A 21,099-nucleotide genomic window follows, 5' to 3' on the forward strand; every position below is an offset into this window, starting at 1 on the left:
GGATATTGGTCTGTAATTTTTCTTGTGCCATTGTCTGACTTTACTATCAAGGTAATGCTGCCCTTCTAGAATATGTTAAGAAGTGTTCCCTTCTTTTCAAGTTTTTGGAAAACTTTGAGAAGGATTGGTATTGCTTCTTTGTGTTAGGTAGAAGTCACCAGTGAAGCCATCAGGTTCCAGGCTTTTCTTTGTTAGGAGATTTTTGATTACTAATTCAAGCTGTTTAGTAGTTATAGACCTATTTAGATTCCCTGTTGCTTCAAGACTTGCTTTTGGTAAGTTTTGTGTTTTCAGGAATTTGTCCATTTCAAATAGGTTATCCAGTTCGTTGGTATACCGTTGTTCATTGTACTCTCTTATAATCCTGTGTATTTCTTTAGACTTGGTAGTAATGTCCCAGTTTCATTTCTGATTGTAGTAATTTGAGTGTTTTTTTTTTTTCCTCAGGGCATGTAACTAAAGGTTGTCTGTTTTGTGGATCTTTTCAGAACCAGCTTTTTTGTTGATTTTCTCTCATGTTTTTCTGTTCTCTATTTCACTTATCCCTTCTCAAATCTTTATTATTTCCTTCACCTAGCTTTGGTTTTAGTTTCTTCTTCTTTTTCTCTTTTCCTAAGTTACCAATTTGAGTGTTGATACAAGATATTTCTTTTTTTTATTATTTTTAGTTTTTTTTAAAGATTTTATTTATTCATTTGATGGACAGAGATCACAAGTAGGCAGAGAGGCAGGCAGAGAGAGAGAGAGGAAAGCAGGCTCCCTGCTGAGCAGAGAGCCTGATGTGGGGCTTGATCCCAGGACCCTGAGATCATGACCTGAGCCAAAGGCAGAGGCTTAACCCACTGAGCCACCCAGGTGCCCCGAGATCTTTCTTTTAAAATGAGAAAAGTGTTTATAGTTATAAATTTTCTCCTTAGTTCCATTTTTTCTGCGTCCTGTAAGTTTTGGTGTGGGGTTATTTTAGTTTCCCTTCATCAGTGAGTATGTTCTTCTTTGATCCATTGGTTGTTTAAAAATGTGTTGTTTAATTCCCACAGTTTTGTGAATTTTTGTATTCTGATTTCTGACTTCATTTTTTGTGCTCAGAGAAGATACTTTTGATCTACGGAGACTTAATTTGTGTCCTAACACACGGTCTGTCCTGGAATATGTGCCATGTGTATTCTGCTGCTGTTGGGTAGAATGTTCTGTTACCTCTAGATGGTTCAGTGTATTGCTTAGGTTTTCTGTGCCTGCTTTCCTTCTTTCTGGTTGTTCTGTTCATTATTGAGAGGGTATTAAAGTCACTACTGTTATAAAACTACTTCTTTTTTGAATTCTGTCCGTTTTTGCTTCATATTTTGATGGTTTGCCATTAGTGTGTAAGTATTTGTACGTGTTATATCTTCTTTTGGTATTAGATCTTTTATCAATTTATAATGTGTTTCTTTGTCTTTCATTACATTCTTTGATTTAATGCCTGTTGTGTGTGATATTAATATAACAACCACTGCTCTCTCTTGGTAATAAGTGCTTGGTATATCTTGTTCCATCATTTTACCCTCAACCTGTTTGTGTCTTTAGATCTAAAGTGAGTCTCTTATGGACAGCATATCGTTGGAGCTTGTGTTTTTATCCATTCTGCCAGCCTCTGTCTTTTGATTGGAGAGTTTAATTCATTTGCATTTAATTACTGGTGAGGGACTGACTTCTGTCTTTGTGCTGTTTTCTGTATGCCTTATAAAGCTTTGCCCCTAATTTACTGCATTCTTGTTTTCCTTTGCATTTAGTTGATTTTTTATAATGAAAAAAAATTTTTTAAAGATTTTATTTACTTATTTATTTCAACAGAGAGAGAGAGAGAGAGAGAGAGCGCGCACAAGTAGGCAGATTGGCCGGCAAAGCGAGAGGGAAAAGGGAGAAGCAGACTCTCCACTGAGTGCGGAGCCCAACATGGGCCTCCATCCCAGGACTCTGGGATCATGACCTGAGCCGAAGGCAGCCGCTTAACTAACTGAGCCACCCAGGCGCCCCTATAGTGAACGTTTTAAGTAACTTTCTCATTTCCTTGTGTTTATATTTTGTAGCTGTTTTCATTATGGTTACCATGGGGGTTACCTATAACATTCTAAAGTTCTAACACTAATTTGAATGTGTACCAGCTTAATGTCAGTAACAATAAAACCTGTGCTCCTTTTCAGCTCATTCCCATGTGTTTTGTTATTGATGCTGAATCCCTCTAGTAAATTTTTCATTTTGATTCTTGTACTTCTCAGCTCCGAATTTCTTTTTTTGTGCTTTCTGTTCTTTTATTTTCATTTTTTCATCGATTGTTTTCTTGATTTCCACATTTTTTGTTGGTTCTTTGAGCATCTTTAAGACAGCTGTTTTAAAGTCTTTTTCTAGTAGATCTGCCTTGGGACTTTTTTGGGGACAGTTTCTGTTGACATATTTTTTTCCTTTGAATGGGACATACTTTCCTTTTTCTTTGTATGTCTTGTGATGTTTTTTTTTTTTTCTTCCAACAACTGACAGTTGAATCTAATAATGTGGTAATTCGGGAAATGAGATTCTCCCCCTTCACAGGTTTCGCTGGGTTTTGTTATTGTTGATGTATTTTTTAATTGTTGCATGCTTTGTTTGTGGTGAGGATCAGCCTGAAATATGAACGTAAGATCTTCTCGTGTCTTTTCTGATCCTTTTTTTGGGTGTATCTGGTCACTTTCTAATTTTGCTCATATGTGCAGTTGTTTTTGAGTGTCCTAATTAATACCTGGGCTCCCCAAAGGGAAAAAAGTGAAAAAATGAAGGGATAGGTGGGATGCTGGCCCTTTAAATCTCCTCACAGTCATTTCAGCTAGAGAGACAGAGACTTTTAACAGTGTGGGCAGGTGCATCAGTGGCGGTCACCTCTTCATTTTGAGCCTCTGTGATAAGAAGTGGCAATCATCATCATTCCTGATACTCTGAGGGCAAGGTCCTTTTTGCCCACCCTACCACCCGCATGCTGTGTGTAAGCTGCTGTCGGAACACATGGCTAGGGGTAAGGCATGGGTAGGATGGGTAGCTGCTCCTGTGCTAAGAGCTGAATTTACCCAAAAGTTGCCATTCAGATCGTCCCCTCTAAGTTGCAAGCTGTTAGCAGACACCAGGGTTCCAAAATTGTTACATCAGATGGATTCTCGGCTTGCAGTGAGGATACCCTTTCCTGGAGCTTCCCAGTCCACCATCTCCTAGGATCCTCCCCACCCATCATATGTTCTTACACACAGTAAGTTGCATCTTAAGGGAGGTAAAGTACGATCAGTGATAAAGGAGTTTCAGATAAGATAGATGCATTTTTGGGGACTCTTGGCTGGCTCAGTTGGAAGAGCATGCAACTCTTGATCTCAGGGTCACGAGTTCAAGCCCCAGGTTGGGTGTAGAGTTTAGTTAAAAAAAAAAAAAAGCTAGAGTCATCTTTTATTGAGCTGCCTATGTAACTTTGGGTAAATTTCTTAAACTTTTTCAACTTCAGTTTCCTCTCTGAAAGTTAGTGATAAAAATGCTGATATCAGGATTTCTGTGAGGCTGAATGAAGCCATGGAAAGCAACCACCTTTTACTATTGTTAGCAACCCTCTCCCCGTCCCCCTCCCCCACCCAAACCAGGTGATTTTAAAGGTGTGGTGCTTTTTACACAGATTGATGGGTAGTGATGATAAAGGTAATTTGTTTTAGCTAAAAGGAATGGGAAGTAAGGATATAGAGCTTATATATGTTAGAACATCTTTTTGAAGCAAAGGATGTGGCCCCGTAGCTAATGGAGGTAGAAGAAGAAAATAGAGTTGGCAGTTGTGTTTGAATTCAGTGTAAGTAGGAGAAAGTTTGGCTGCTGCTAAGCTCCCTCCTTCTTTCCCTCCTTTCCTTTCTTTTTCAAAAGGAAAAGCAACTTCAGAAAGGTAGCAGTTGAAGAGAGAGTTCGTAATTGTTAGAATAAGGTCTTGGAGTTGGGGAAAGAAGATGGAATTGGTGACCCCAGTGGAGAGATTCAGTCTAGGCTGGAGGTTTCCTGACCACAGGAAACTTAAGGATTTTGAACTGTATTTTGTTAGTTTTTAATAAGGATGTCATTTTTTCTTTGCTTGGTCAGGATTTCGAGCTTGGCAAACAGGTATTATGTTATCATTTGAAGATCTAATCAGATCCCGATGATAGGAGTATCTCTTACATTTGCTTAAAAGATCAAAAGGCTATTCCTGGAAATACTTTGAAAACCAAGATCAGGGCTCACAATAGGCTATGAACAGCCAAGTCTGGCACAGCCTGTCCTGTGTGAACCTTTTGTTTCTTGAGGAGTTTTTTGTTTTTGTTTTGGTTTGGTTAGCTTCATTTTACTTCGATGTGGAAGAACATGGCGGGCGCTACAGCATGATTTTTGTAAAGTTTAGCTCTCTAAAGGGGCTTATTATTTGGTAAGGTTGAAGCTTTGAGGAACATTGTACTTTGTCAATTGATTAAAAGTAAATATGGATTGAATTATGTGGACGAAACTGAATTTGCTATTTTAACGTATTAACGTCTGAGTCCCCAATAGTATTTTGGGGTATTTAAATTTATTTTTGACCCTAAAACACAGAGAGAAACAGAATTCTGAGTCACGTAAGCTTTTTTCCTTCCCCATAAAAAACGGTATCAGTATGGTGAATTTTTTAGAAGTATAACTCTGATTTTTAAATTATTTCAGAACTTGTGATATTTAAAGATGCTCTTTAAAAGAAAAAAAAACCTAAATATGTTAAAACTTTTAGTTTTCATTTGCTTTCTGTGGTTTAGGTATTAAATTTGACATTTTGTTATGCATTTGAGCCCTTTGAATTATTTTAATTTGTGAAAATTGTTATTTCATCTCTCTGGCTTCCATAACTGAAAAATATTCTGCCACAGATGCTTTTTAAGACTTACGAGTTACACTGCTAAATTGGATGCTGAATCTGTCTCTGCTTTTGAGGTGTTTAGTTCCTTGTTGGCCTGTGGCCACGGGACATCCACACAGAGTGGTAGGTGGGGTGTGCTCGCTTCATTCTTCTGTCAGAACAGTTTGAGGGCTCTTCAGAATTTTCCATCTTCCTCGGAGTTTCACAGCATCTCCTTTTGGTTTTGGCTTGCAACAGTCAACCTTCAAAGATCTTTTGTTTTCTGACGGTTGAAGAAATTGGCTTGATGTTCCTACTCCCAGACAATTATTTAATTGTTTACAGATAACCGAAAGTATCTCGTAAAGGTTTCTATGATGAATCCCTTTATTTTGTTAGAAGCTTGTCATGTCAAAATAATTGGTTATTGTAATTCCTGTTGGTGGAGGGAATTGTTTTCAACCTAAATGTCATCAAAAACTCATTCTTTCTTTTTTGATTTTGTTGTACCTATTTTCCCTGTGAATTATAACTGATTTCTCTCTTTTTTAAATGTAAGGCTTAGCAGATTTAATGCTTGAGATTGTGCTGTTACAACATGTTTGAAGAAATACACTTTATAGAAATTTTCACTTTATCAAAATAATATGTTTTGATAACTGCAGATAAGGATGAACCTATCTTATACAATAAAGAGTTTAGAACTTCAAAAACATATCACATCAACAACCCTAATTAACCCTAGGGGAGCAGTTTAGTGAAGAATATTTTTAATTCTTAATGTAATATGCTTACTGGCTTATTTTGATTATTATAAATGTTTCCAAATATCACCCTGTTTTATTAAGATGTTGTAGTGGATTTTCAATAGGGAGTTTTCCATGGGGGTATACTTCCACCTTTATTAAGTGAGCCCATAGGAAAACACAATTTGGTTTCCACAGTTGGTTTGAGCCAACCCATCAGCAGTACATCTATTCCATAAAGTTAGGTATACCTGGAACAGGATAATGCATAATTATTTCTTTATAGAATTGTTTAGAACAGTCACATTAAACAAACAGTGGCCAACAGTTACCAATCAGTTACTAGGTACAGACACTGTTCTAAATATTTTACATGTGTTCATTCATTCATGTTATGAATGTTTCAAATACATGTTTCCCTTCACTTCCTCTGTTTTCCTTCCCCTTCTTCAGTCCAGTGTCCCTCAAGATAGTTACTTTTAAGAAATAGCCCAAGTCAGAAATAGTAGTAGCTTTTATTAAGATTGTCTGCTTAATTTATGGAGCTCTCCATTGGTCATAGAAATAAGAGAAAGGGGTCAGGAGACTTGAAGTAGTTTCAGGAGGCAAAGAAAACAGATTCTCTGCAAGAGTGCTGATTTACCTTGAGTGACAACTGCCCATCATAAGGGGATATTATAGGTGAAGGAATGGTAGGGCTTGCTGCATTGAACGTTACTATGGTGCCTGAGAAGGGCAGAGAGAACCTGAGCAATAGAATTTAAAGATTTTTTTTTTTTTTAAATTTGACAGAGCGAGAGACACAAGGAGGCAGAGCAGCAGAGGGAGAGGGAGAAGCAGGCTCCCCACCGAGCAGGGAGCCTGGGATCATGACCTGAGAGCCAAAAGCAGTCGCTTAACCGACTGAGCCCCCCAGGTGCCTCAGAGAGCAACAGAATTTAAAAAGATATGGCATATCAAATGAGATAACATATTTTGCCCCAGAGCCAGCAAGAGGACGAAGAACAATTTGTAAAGAAGGGTGAAATAACTTGGGGCTAGTGGATAGAAAAGAAACTTAGTCTTAGATTTCTAAAGAATAAAGGCGAGAAACACATGCTTTAGACAACTAACTTCATATACGGGATGATAGTACTGGTCATATCTTTGAATCCGTATGCTACATTACTTGCATCTCATGTCAGATGATTGACGAGTTTATTATTTGCATCTGTATGTAACTAGGGTGTTTGACACACATTTATTCTGGGGAGTCATATTGTATGGAAACAGCATGAACTTTGAAATTTGGCAGGCCTGGATTTGAACCTCAACTACATGTCTTGAGCAAGCTACTGACTAGACTACCCCCCCGCCCATTTTTAGTGAGATATAATTGACATATATCACATTGTATAAGTTCAGAGTATACAACATAATGATTTATGTCTATATCGTGAAATGCTTACCACAGTAAGTTTAGTAAACAGATTTCCCTGCACATGATTAACATTTTTTTCTTGTGATAGGAACTTTGAAAATCTAGCTCTCAGAAATTTTCAAATATAAGATACAGTGTTGGTAATTATAACCATGCTGTATATTACATTCCCAGAACTTAACTAGAAGTTTCTACCTTTAGATTGCGTTCACCCATTTCCCATCCCCATTCCTTACTTCAGGCAACCACCAGTCTCTTCTCTGTTTTTATGAATTTGTTTGTAGATCTCATCACCTTTTTTGTAGATCTCACATTTGTTTGTAGATCTTCACAAAGTGAAGTCATACACACTTTGTTTCTCTGACTTATTTCACGTAGTGTAATAAAGCCCTCAGTGTTCATCCATGTTGTTGGAAATGGATGTTCTTTTTTATGGATGAATAATGTTCCATTGTGTATGTGTGGATACGTGCACATGCTACCGTAGTTTTGTTCATCTGCTTACTGTTGGACAAACTGAAGTGGTTTCTGTGTCTTGGCTTTGGTGAATAATGCACTGACAATGAGGATGCAGACATATGAGATTGTGATTTCCTTTCTTTTGGATATATATACTTGGAAGTGGAATTGCTGGATCATATGCGTGTTGTATTTTTAACTTTTGGTAGAACTTCCATATTGTTTTTTGGTAGTGGCTGCGCCAGTGTACATCACCACCAACAGTGGCCAGCTGTTCCCTCTCTTTTCTCTACATCCTTACCAACACTTGTTATCTTTTGTCTTTTTGATGATCACCTTCATAACATGTGTGAAGTGATATCTCACTGTGGTTCTGATTTACATTTCCTTGATGACTGGTAATGTTGAACCCTTTTTCACGTACCTGTTGGCCATTTGTATGTCTTTGGAGATGTCTATTTTGATTCTTTGGCCATTTTTAAATTGGATTATTTGTTTGTTTGTTTTCGCTGTTGAGTTCCTTATATATTTTGAACATAAAGTCCTTATTGGATATTAGGAATTTCTTATTATGGAATAATAATCAAATATTTGGATCACTTATTATATTATGGATTAGATGTGTGGTTTGAAAATATTTTCTCCCAATCCGTAGGTTGCCTTTTCATTTTGTTGTTCACTTCTTTTGCTGTGAAGAAGCTTTTTAGTTTGATGTAGTCCTATTTGCTTACTTTTTATTTTGTTGCTGTGCTTTAAGGTGTCACATCTGAAAAATCATTGCCAAGACCCATGTCAAGGAAGTTTCTTCCTGTGTTTCCTTCTAGAACTTTTATGGTTTTTGGTCTTACATTTAAATCTTTAAACCACTTCAAATTAATTCTTGTGAGTGGCATAGGACAGTGATCTAGTTTCCTTCTTTTGCAAGAGAACTTCCAGTTCTCCCGGCAGCATTTATTGAATAGACCAATCTTTTCCCACCGAATACTCTTGGCTCCTTTGTCAAGTATTACTTGAGTGTATACGCACAGGTTTGTTTCTGGGCTCTTCTCTTCCACTTGTCTATTTGCTTTTAAGTCAGTACCATACTGTTTTGATCAACATAGCTTTGTAATATTGTGTGAAATCAGGAGATGTGATGCTTCCTGTGTTCCCATTTCTCAGTACTGTTTTGGCTATTATTAAGAGTATTTTGTAGTTCCAGACAAATTGTAAGATTATTTTCTCTATTTCTGTAAAAAAATGCCATTGGAATCTTGATAGAGATTGTATTGAGTCTGTAGACATCTTTGAGTAGTATGGATGTTTTAACAGTATTAAATCTCCCAATCCCTGAGCATGGACTGTCTCTCCAATTATTTGTATCTTCTTTAGTTTTCTTTCATCATTGCCTTATTATTTTCAGTGTAGAGGTTTTTACCTCCATGGTTAAAAATGTTCTTATGTATTTTACTGTTTTCGGTGTTATTGTAAGTGACTTTATTTTCTGTATTTCTTTTTCCGATAAATTGTTAGTGTATAGAAATACTACTGGTTTTTCAGGTTTTTTTTTTTTTTTTTTTTTTTTGGTTTCTGTATGTTGATTTGGTATCTTCTACCTTTACTGAATTCATTGATTAGATCTAACAGGTTTTTGGCGGAGTTTTTAGGATTTCTTATGGATAAGATCTTGTCATCTGTAATGATGCTTAGGTGGCTCAATCTGTTAAATATCTGCCTTGGGCTCGGGTCGTGATCCCAGAGTCCTGCTTCTCCTTTTCCCCCCACTGCTTGTGCTCCCTCTCTCTCTCTTGCTGTCTTTTTTTCTCTCTCAAATAAATAAAATCTTTAAAAAAAAATAATGTCATCTGCAAACATTATTTTACTTCTTCTCTGATTAAGATGCCTTTTATTTATTTTTCTTATCTAATTCCTCTGGCCAGGACTTACATGAGTGTGATTTAAGAGAAATGGGAAGCATGGATGCCTTTGTCCTGTTTTTTATCTTGGAGAAAAAGCTTTGACCCCTACACCATTGAGTCTGATGTTAGCTGAGGGTTTGTCATGTATGGTCTTTATTGTCTCATGGTACAGTATTCTGCACCCAGTTGGTTGAATGTTCTTATTATGACTGGAGTTGAATTTTGTCAGATAGTTTTTCTGTTGAGACGAACATGTGATTTTTGTCCTCAATTCTATTAATGTGTTGTGTCACACTTCTTCATCTGCGTGTGTTGAACCACCCTTGTTTCTGAGGGATGAATTCCACTTGACTGCGGTGTAGTATGCTGTTGAATTTCATTTACTAGTATTCTATTGCAATTTTTGCATCTGTATTCATGAGGAATATTTACATGTAGTTCTCTTGTCTTACAATGTCCTTATCTGGCTTTGCTATCAGGATAATAATAGCCTTATAAAATGAGTTTGAGAGCATTCCCTCCGCTTCTGCTTTTTGGAAGAGTTTGAAAAGGATTGGTATTCATTCTTTTTTAAAATGTTTGACAAAAATTATCAGTAAAACTCTCTCCAGTCCTGTGCTTTTCCACAGTGGGATATGTTTCAGTCTCTTCACTCGTTATTGGATCTATTCAGATTTTCCATTTCTTCATGACTTAATCTTTGTAGGTTGTATGTTTTTAGGAATTAGTGCATTTCTTCTAGATTTCTTCCACATTACCTACTGTGAACAGCTCTGTAGCTTATGTCTCCTTGTATTTCTGTGGTATCAGGTGATGATCAGACATTTCTGAAGTAGATTCTTCATCTGTAAGATGGGGATAGTAACACTGAACTCTAGAACGATGAATGAGATAATGGGTCTAAAACATCCAGAATAGTGTCTGATACTCAGTCAAAACTAAACAAAAGTGAGTTATCCTCTCAGAGAGAGGCCCACAACAGTTTTCTCTTTTCCCTTCTTATAAAACAGATGGAAATTGAGAAGAGAGGACCTTTAACAACCGGGAGACTAGAATTTGTGCTCCTAAGAGAGAGATCACAATCTGTGTTTTATCTTAAAAAAAAACATACACAGCTTAGGAAGAAAAGAATGGTAGTTTTTTAAGGTTACGTGGTTGGATAAACAGTAAAAATCATTTGAAAATATATGTGTTACTTAAGAGTGCCATGCAAAAATTATCAGAAATGAAGCATTGCAGGGCGCCTGGGTGGCTCAGTTGGTTAAGCGTCTGCCTTCAGCTCAGGTCATGATCTCAGGGTCCTGGGATCGAGCCCCACATCAGGCTCACTGCTCAGTGGGGAGTCTGCTTCCTCTACTCTCTTCCTGCTCATACTGTTTTTCTCTCTCACTCTCTCTCTCCCTCAAATGAGTAAAGAAAATCTTAAAAAAAAAAAAAATTAAGCATTGCATATTTGGCCGCTGAGTACAGTGATTCATATGTATCTCGTAGTCACATATTAACAAAATTACGCATTGGTCAGGTTCAGTTATTAAAAGTTCATTTTTTTCTCATTTTGAAATTTTAAAACATTTATATTATAATGGTGTTTTAAAACCTTGCTGTTCATTTTAGCAGTTGAATCAATGAAGAGTTACTTCTTTGTTGGTTTTGTTCAATGTTGTTGAGCCTTTTTGGCATAGGGCTGTTCTATTATGTTGTAACTATTTTTTTTTATGTTAACAAAATCTATTTAAATTATATTTAAAAATTATGAGAGTAGAGCCAATATTTTAGTTTTTCAAAGACTTTATTATGTCTACAGACAATTGGGAAATCTGTTTTTGTATTTTTCAAAACTAACGTCATTTTCCTTATTTACTTTCTCTAATATAGAGTATTCATTGGATTTGTTTTAATGTATTTTTTCTGACTTCAGGAGTGAAAAATGTTATCTGAAAATTTCTCAGGTTGTATTTTGTTGTGAGAATGCTATGTTGCCTATTTATTCTTATATCATTAGTTGAAAGTTGAATGAATATGCTTTATTATTTCTAAGCAATACAGTATACATAAGCAATACTAAATTTCTACTTTTATAGTGACCAAGCAATGTCAGTGGCTTAGAAAAAAATGTGGATCTTGAATTTGTTTTGATTACTTAATCACTGTAAGCATTTATAAACTTTGTTCCTCATCGATATGTTCATTTAGAGATAATACTGTGTGATTTGTGCAATTATTTTTGGGAATAGTTGAAGCTTTAAAAGAATTGCACGTTGTAAATTTCTGTGCCTTGTGGAAATAAAGTAAGTATGAAGTATGATGGATACTGGTTTTTCAGTGTTTCTCATTTCAAGTGGCACGTGTTATAAATTAACATCTTGGTGTATGTTTTAGGTCTTTTCCCATGTTAAGTGCGTACTATCTTTTTTAAAAATTTGAGTCTCATTTATTGCCTCATTTGAACAGGTGCCTCAATGCTTGTACTTACTGCAAAACTAAACACGCCAGAGGAAATTTGGCCAGTTACCCAATAGAAGAACTAGTAGAAAGAGCCAAACAGTCTTTTCAAGGTAAGATTTTCTAGAATTATGTGCGATTTTAGCCTTCTTAATAAATTATAATATTCTTCTAAATAACCCTTCACTTTAACTACATGATGCTGCTTTAGCTTTCTGGAGAGTTTATAAATATTTTAGCCTATGTAGCAGAAATGTTACCAGATTCAACCAACCAGGTTCTAGTTTTCATATTACTCTTCTTTTACTACTTTTCCATCTTCCATTTTCTTATGATGTATCTTGAATTTTATCACCCACTGTCACTTCATAGAAAAGACAAAAAATAAAAAATAAAAATGAAATCCATGACCATCTAATGTGCATGAAGACTTTTGTGGACTGAGTGAACTACTTTTCAAGATTTCCAACTCTTTCTTTGGTAATTTTTGGACATTTGGAATGTAGAGTGAATAATTATTTCCAGGAGCCTTGAAAAAGGTAGATTTTACTATCAGTCAATAAAGATCACCCTCAAAAAAAAAAAAGAAAAAAGATCACCTTCTTTATCTGCAGAACTGTGGACCAGCAAAGAGTGGTACGGGTAAAGAGACCTAATGAGAATAACTCTGTGTAGGTGGCCAGCTGCTTCCAAATCATCACTTGCTGGAAAATGTGATTGTTTAGCTATCTCTCTGCGTATAATGAGACTTATCTTTAATGTGAGTCACAGTTGTGTTGACACTAACTGCTTAAACCATAGACTTTCTCTTTTGTCTTTGTTTATAATATGTGCGTATAACATTGGTGTGTCTTTACACCCAACATGATATAATCTATTGTCTCATAATCTTGCGGGTTAATAGTTATTGGCAATGTACTTGTCCTTTTAGCGAGTAACTTGGAGTGCTACTTTCAGTACTTCACACCCTAGAAGTGATAGTATGAGTTCTGAACACGTTTCTTTATTTAATCTGTGAAAGCCTTTATCAACATGAATTTGGAATGTTCTTCATAATAGACAGAAAAGTACCTTGATTGATTTATGAACACCTCCCAACAAATTCGTTCTATTTTTACAACCTGAGTTCAGTCCCTTCCTTCATTCACATCCAGCTTATATTGAACAAGAAACAAGAGGCAGCTCATCGACTCCTGCCAGCGTTCTGTTTTAGAGCCAGGTAATTGTCTAATATGAAGAGCAGTCTGAGTGATTGTCTTTTGTACAACATGACTACATTAAGGAGTGTTCAGAAAGGGCATACATTTGCACAGAAACCTCATCTATTTGAAAAATGATGCCTTTCCTGGCATTCTAAATTGGTGTTTATTTTTCCATATATCTGTCAGAAAATGGAGATATTAAAACTCTATGATCTATCCACCAAACACTGCAAATTGGTAGGAGTATGAATTAGTTCTTTCCAAGTACTTTTCCAACATTATGCCTTTCTCTCCGCAGCTAAATGTAAGTCTTAAAACATCTTCTCACTTGACTCTGAAAATTTATTTTAAAGATCTACAACTGATAAATCACCATCTAGGAAGTGAAGGTATTCTCTTTGCTCCCTTATATCTATCTTCACCTATAACCTCTCCTAACATTTTTTTTTTTTAAAGATTTTATTTATTTATTTGTCAGAGACAGAGGGAGAGAGAGCGAGCAAGCACAGGCAGACAGAGAGGCAGGCAGAGGCAGAGGGAGAAGCAGGCTCCCTGCCGAGCAAGGAGCCCGACGTGGGACTCGATCCCAGGACGCTGGGATCATGACCTGAGCCGAAGGCAGCCGCCTAACCAACTGAGCCACCCAGGCGTCCCCTAACATTTTGATGTGATTGTTTCATGACTTAGTATGGACACATTGATTGATTGATTTTTATTTAGATTCAGTTAATTAACATATAGTGTATTATTAGTTCCAGAGGTAGAGTTCAGTGATTCATCAGTCTTGTATAATACCCAGTGCTCATTACATCACGTGCCCTCCTTAATTGGACACATTTATGTATTACGCTTGACTCGAGGTGAAAACCAGAAAGGAATAATCAGTTTTTATAAACTAATTGTAGATTTTTTTCCTAAAGATATCCAACTTAGTTCTCTGATTTATGTTACTTATCTTTAGAAATGCCCTCTGAGCAGTGGAAGTACAGGGTGTGACTTCGTTCAGACTTTATTCTCACTTAGCATCGTCATAGCCAAAGTGGGTTGGGCCAGTTAAGGTGAATGTTACAAAGACTGTATCCGAGGTCAGCAGCGATGTAGCGTTTATTTACTCACAGAGAAAGCACTCGAAGAGAGCCAGTTAGTATTGCTTTCATCATCGTGAGCGTGTGTTTCGGTATGTGTGTGTAGGTGTGTTGCCTTTTTATTCCCGACCCTGGAACTTCCATTGTCTTGGTATCTGTGTGTTAGAGTTGAAACCAATTGCTACTTTTGGACTGGTGAGCTCATTTGATTCATGTATGGTAGTGTTACTAAAATATTGAGGTCATAACTTCCTAGGCAAGGCAGGATGGTTAGGAGAACTTTAAGTAGTTAGGTATTCAATGCTCTTTGCCATAGGAGAGTTTGAATATGAAAAGTGTTCCGCAGCTGACCAGCCACACCAGTCTGAAGAAGGTACTTGCCCCCTCCAGGTCATGGTTTCCTTGTTACTGTGACGTTTCATATTCTTTGTTGTTAGAATTTGAGATAACTTACAGGAAGTAATTGGCTGTGTTCTTCTTATGAAGAAGACATGCTACTGAAACTGCTTAAACTGAAGGAATTTAAGTGAATCCAAGAAGTCTAATTTTGAGGGAAAATATTGAAACATCTGTAACAGGCATTAACGAATAGAGTCAAATGACAACTTTTCTTTTGATGCTAAAACATATTTTAGGACTCTGTAGATAGAAACTCTTTAGTGTGACCATTACCTTTCATTCTCTTAATTTGAGAAAAGCAAACTTGTGCTGAAAATGGCCGTATACTCTTTTTCCACTATAGGAGGTGCCTGTTGATAGCTTACATTTTAAAGGGATTGAGTTCATTTTCTTTTTTTCTGCAAAAGACATTGGGATGTTACTGATCTTACAGATTTTTTATATGTGAACTTTTAAAATTGTGAAGAATAATTATGAAGGTAAATAGAAGAAATTCTCTCTTATCTCTGTGATTTTTGCATATTTAATTCTAAATAATTCAGGTGTTAGGAATATCCTTTGAGCTAGAACCCCTTAAATTCTGCGCGATACCATTATTATTAAATGGCCCTATAATTAATAATAAACAATGTGGTTCTTCGAAAGGCTGCTTTAAGATGAAGACCCTTTTAAATATGTTGCCAATAAATTTGATGAGAGCTACTCTGTGGAAGTTAATTTCCCATCCTGAAAGGTCATTTCCTTTCTTTTTCTTAAAGTTTTTGATGACTTTGTGTCAGAAATACCAAATGACTTTCAAAAACTCTGTACCAGTTGTAGAAAGGGGATAGAACCCAGATTGCCTGGCCTATGATAGAATAAGAGCACAGTTTCTTTCTGAATAGCATATTTATGAAACATTTTATATTCATATAAATTTATTTCATGGTGGTCTAATGAGTGGAGAGGCTAAGGGCTGACCCAAAGGGAAGGGAGCATTCAGAAGAGATTCTGAAATAATCATGGAATCGTTCTGAATGTACAGTGGATTCCCAAAGCACCAAAAATATACTGACTATACATTCAGCTGCCAGAAACTGAGAGAGCTCATTAAATTTTGAATGGATAGAATTAAAATAAAAATTATTTATATTTTTAAATAGAAATTTTAATTTGCCTTTTACAAAAAATACATGCATATATAATGTGTATAATATACATATTAATACATTAATATGTACATTACATTCATATGTACAATACATTAATACATATGTAATATGTATGTATTTAGTTTATAGTTAATTGATTTCCTTGCCTTCCCCCCCCCCCTTTTTCTCTCAACCCAGTCCCCTTGACATTTTCACTTTCTCAATGTGTTTATCATTTTTGTGGCCAGTCTTGAATGTGAGTATAAGATTTATCACGTAACTTGAGTTTCTCCTCTCATTGTTCTAACAGCCTGTGGGGAAACCTTCCCCCTCACCTCCTCACCTCTGCTGAGATTCAGGTTTTAAAAATTCCTGGGCATCGTGGTGTTCGGGGACCGGGGTTTGACATGGTTGCATTTTAGATATCTAGAAAAACATGTCAGGCTGTGACCAGGACTTTGTTGGGGCCAGAATGAATTTACAAGCTAGTGTTTTCTAGGATATTTGTATTGATTTTTCTCTAGCAGCTAATCAATCAGTTTCAGTTGTATAAGTGATGGAACAAACCTTTCTAAGTGTGCTGGGTGAGTGGTGTGGAAACAGCACCTTTCACTGCTGCCTCTGGAATCAAAATGTAGAGATGATGGATGAGCTATTTTTATAGCGATTGTGTGCTTTTCTAGATCTCATTTGTGTGTTGCTACTTTTTTCTCCCTCATGAATCTGAAAACCCTTGCAGGGTAAGTGGCATAAACCGGTTATGGAAAGGTAAATAAATTAAGGTGAAATATTCAGAGCAGGGAGAGAGTTTCTTGGTGTTTAGTGATTTTAGTATTAATGTTGAAATTTAAAAAAATGAATTCTGTTTTATTTGAGACTTGCAAAGTTGCTGTTTTTTGTGTGTGAGATTAATTATGAAATGCATCTAGAAGACATTACCTCCTGACCTTTTATGTAGGGAAGGACATGAGCAGTATTTGATTTTCGGATGTATGAACTTGGATCGTCGAGTTTTACAGTTTTTATCAAGCCACGTTTGACTCATCACTGTTAGCAGTGATTGCTGTATATTGATTCTGATCTGAGATCGGAAAGGAGACCAATAACTACATCCTGTTAATTTATACGGCAGTTATTTAAATGTCTCGTTTACTCCTGTTTTCATTTGTGCTGTGTTGACATAGAGAAATTTCTTTCTTCTGTAGGATTAATAATTTAATTTAAGTGTTCGTTATATACTGTCAACTTCCAAGGAGGATTTTAGGTAGCTTACATTAAAGGGTTGTGCATGTGGGCACGTGGGTGGCTCAGTCTTTAGGCGTCTGCCTTTGGCTCAGGTCATGATCCCGGGGTCCTAGGATCGAGCCCCGCATCTGGCTCCCTGCTCAGCGGGGAGCTTGCTTCTCCTTCTCCCTCTGCTCCTGCTTGTGTTCCCTCTCTCGCTGTCTCTCTCTCTCTCTCAAATAAATAAATAAAATCTTTAAAAAGAAAGAAGAAATACAAGATTGTGCATGTAATGGACCCTGAAAATAAAAGCGGTATAAAATGTTGTATTATGTTTGTAAAGAGTGAAGATAATTTTACAAACTGGTGAATCCTGGCTCTAGAGAAGAATAAGGAAATACAGCGGTTTATATACTTTGATATGAGTGTGTAAAAGGAAGTATATAGTTTATAATGAGTCAGGTACATGTTTCGAGGCTGTAGACACTAAGAAGAATTATTTTCCTTTCATAAGAGACATTGAATAATGTAATAAAAAATATAAAATATATTAAAATACTACATATAAAATATAAATATAACATATAAAATATATATAGAAGTATAAAATTGCTTTTAGCTGGTCATATATAGAAATTCAAGATATAGTCTGCACATGGCCTTTTCTTCTGTTGATTCTTTAAAAAACCCAAAATATAATATTAAATTGTAACTTTTCAAAAAAATTTTAACGGGACAGCTACTCATATGTGGTGTGCATGATAGATGTAACCGGATAGGAGGACCTGATGCCTAAATGGTTATGTGTTAAACATTCAGTTTAAATAAGCCGACATTAATCACTTAGTTTCAGAGAATGCTAGTTACGTCTGTCCTTGGCAAAGCAGAGTACAGTTTACCTGGTCTTTGTCTATTCGGATCTGTGAGTTTCTAGGACAGTGGTGCTCAAGTCCTTATTTTTTTTTTTTTAAGCAATAAGGGAAATCCTTTCTTCAAATGAAATTTGAAGAGTAAAAGCCTAGCCAGCCTGGTCTTAGTAGAGGTGAGGCCCTGTTCAGTGAGCCCCTCCTCTCGGAGGCCTGGCCCCGGAACCTCTAGAACCCCGAACTGGCCGGCCTCCCGTTGGTATTTCTCTGGGGCACTGGTTTGCCGTGTTCTGCGCAAGGGGAACGTGCCCGGGAAATACTTCGTAAGCCAAGGGGGCGTCAAGCAAAGAAGCAATTACTGTTCATTTATGTGCAAAAAATCTGGAGTGTTTCCCGGACCCCCAACATAAGCCCTCCCAGGCTCTCCTGATATCTAAGCACAGACACATTTTGCCAGTGGGTCAGCGGAGCTGAGCCCCGGTGCTCAGGACAGGGTTGAGCCGGGCGGTCAGCGGCCCTCCGAGCTCCTTCCCCAGGTCGGCGTCCGGCTCATGATCTGCTGTTAGCCGGGCTGCTAACGGTACAGATGGCTGTGTTCATGCTCGGCTTTTTTTTTTTTTTCTTTTTTTGGGGGGGTAAAAACAAAAATCCTCTTTGGGTGCCTTGCAGTTAGCAGAAAACAGGTAGTTATGTAGGTCTTTCCTAAAAGCAGAGTGGCCTCACGTGAACCTCGGGACAATGGGAGATTCCTGTAACTCCTTAACACACCAGTCCTTTCTTGAAAGGGCTGGCTAGTGAGTTTTTCAGGCTTGGTGGATCCTAAGGTCTCTGTTGGCAACTGCTCATTTCTGCCCCCCAAGCATAAAAGCGGCCACAGACAACACATACATGAATGGGCGTGGCTGTGTTCGGTTAAAGCTGTATTTATAAGGGGAATTAGGGATGACAGGGTTCATTGGTCACTGTTGGGGAAAGCTAACCTAAACAAACCAGGGAAGACTGGCAGACCCGTTGCTTCTAATATGCTAATGTATGTCACAGATCCGTCAGAGAAGGAGGGCCGAATGTTGAGCTAGAATAGATCATTGCACTCAATCTGGCTGTTCATTTTAGTCACTTGGCAGTTCCCGTTTTTATCAGTCGCTCCACACGTCCTATGACAGGGAGCCCTGCACTTTCTAGAATCCAGGTGAGTCTGGCGTAGTGCCAGAGCTGAGGACTAGAGTCGAGAACCAGTAGTTTGAGAATTGTTGGTTGAAGCCGTAAAATGAACTCACGTCTTCCCCTCTACTGAGAAGGATCTTGAAGAGGAAACTCCGGTTGCTGAGCAAGGAAGGAGCAGACTTAGGGAGGTGGGAGATGCAACTCAAGTGTCAATTTGCTGACACCCTCCAACCCCCGGGATGGTTTCTGATGCAAAGGTGCTTATTTAAGTTAAAAGCGGTGGTGATTTTTGTTATCCCCTAAGGTATCACAAAAGGGTCAGCTGACACTTGCTGATTGTTTACTGTGCTGTCTGGGAACTAAAAAGATGAAAAGCAAAACGACAAATACATGGTTCTTGTCATTGAGGGGCTCCTCCCAGTTTAGAAGGACAGGATAGCACGTGGGGCTAATGAAAGCTAAAATCCCCAGAACCAGGAAGCAGGTAACAAAAGTCATTGGTCCTTTTAACATGCATAAGCACCTGGATTTCCAGAACATCCGTTATGGGCCTGGGGTGGTGTCCACAAATTGGCCACCCCTGGGTTACCTCTGCACCTTCCCTGACTCTGGGCCCCTGTCACCAGTCAGCCAGGGCTTCTCCTTGCAAGGCTTCTCCGTGGTCAGACACCGCCACAGCCACTGGAGCGCGCTTAGGGTCCTAAGTAGAATCCACTTGCCCTTCTGAGTCTTGGGGTTTCTGTGATGCTAGCGTCACGGTCTGTGAAAAAAACACACTGGCCAGTGACTCCTTCACTCAAGTTAACTGTTGCAACTATATAGTTGTTATTTTTCCATTCATTCGACAAGTATTTATTGAGCATTTGTCAGAAACAGCTCGTGTTTCTGCTAATAGGCACATGCCTTAGAAAAGGGAGGATGAAGTACATTCTTACAATCAGCCTTTGGTTACTTCTGCTGATAAGATAGGGAGGCCACTGGGTCAAGTTTGCCGACCCTTGAGCAAACAGCTTACCTTCTACGTGGGAACAGGGATGCAGTCCTGAGGCTGTTGGGCAGAATGGCATCTGTTCATAATTCTCTGAATTTTTCTAGTTCAGAGAACATACAGCCCAAAGTACAGAAACCTGGAAGCTTCCGGGAATACCTTTTGTATCTGTCCATAGGAAATCTGGAGTTTCATCAGTCCCCGCTGTTATGGGAGTGATATTTTTGGGGCTCCATTGTGTTCAACAAAACAACTTGCCAATACGCAAGTACAGAATTATATTGAAAATAACGAGACGCGGGAAAACAAATGAGAACAGAAAAGTCAAGTGTTGATGGGGAATTGCATCGAAAGTAGGCCGTCGTCACAGATGCCGTGTAGACTCCAAACTTCTGGAAAGCTTGTTGTCTATAAGGAGAAAAAACCCGGCTTGGTGTTCGATCTGAAAGATTTTCACATGCGAGTTCGTGTAGAGAGTGCCGAGAGGTATAGTACTTCTCAGCAGGGTCCTCTCACACTGAAATTCACATTCTCTACTCTCTTAAAGTTGCATATTTTGGCATTCCCGGTTAAAACTTGTAGCTGAGCCCTGAAAAGCTTCACACTGTGAAAGGCTTTTTGGGGAGGCTTAAACAATCCATCCTCACTAGCTGTGCCTCTGTGGTGCCCTGGTCCCACGTCCGAAGCCCTTAGGAACCACAGAGGAATCTCACTGTAGAGACAGGGTGTACAAACCCTGGGTCATCCTGGGAGATGATGCATCCGCGTGCAGGAAGAAGATAGTAACATTTGTGTTTACTTGTATTTTCTCCTCCTTGGAATTTTCCTTTTGTGTATATTTCATACTATACATAATGCATTCGTACAAAAGTGCATGAATATAATTAATGATCTGGATGTATGGGATGCATTCTTAAATTTTTTGACGGATTCAAGAAAGTGATTTTTCCAGAGGCGGAGACCACTGATTCAGAGGAGCACATGGCCTGTTTCCTGCTGTAAAGCAGCGCTTTCAGCCGGGTGTTGGTCTGAGCAGGGCGGCGGAGCTCCCTGCTCTCTGTTATGGTCCGAAGGTGCCTGTGTTCTCTTTTGCTTGAGTGCAGATCCTTCTGCTTTTGAGATCAAATAAACATGATGAAGTTTATTGTCTTCGGGAGGAGAGCTAAAGCACTTAATGAAGACTCTGGCCATGTCTCTCTGCCC

General features: G+C 38.0%; 1 protein-coding gene across 4 annotated transcripts in view; it reads left to right on the forward strand.

Moving 5' to 3' along the window:
• Window positions 1-21,099, forward strand: part of CDKAL1 (CDK5 regulatory subunit associated protein 1 like 1) — a 628,275-nt gene that overhangs the window by 279,997 nt on the left and 327,179 nt on the right. For all 4 annotated transcript variants that reach the window (XM_032861632.1, XM_032861630.1, XM_032861633.1 and 1 more), the window contains one exon: window positions 11,848-11,951. In XM_032861632.1, the coding sequence (XP_032717523.1) occupies window positions 11,848-11,951 (104 nt within the window). The remainder of the gene's footprint in view (window positions 1-11,847; window positions 11,952-21,099) is intronic.

The sequence above is a fragment of the Lontra canadensis genome, unplaced genomic scaffold (genome assembly GCF_010015895.1).
Source record: "Lontra canadensis isolate GAN:19392208 unplaced genomic scaffold, GSC_riverotter_1.0 scaffold21, whole genome shotgun sequence".
Taxonomy (NCBI): domain Eukaryota; kingdom Metazoa; phylum Chordata; class Mammalia; order Carnivora; family Mustelidae; genus Lontra; species Lontra canadensis.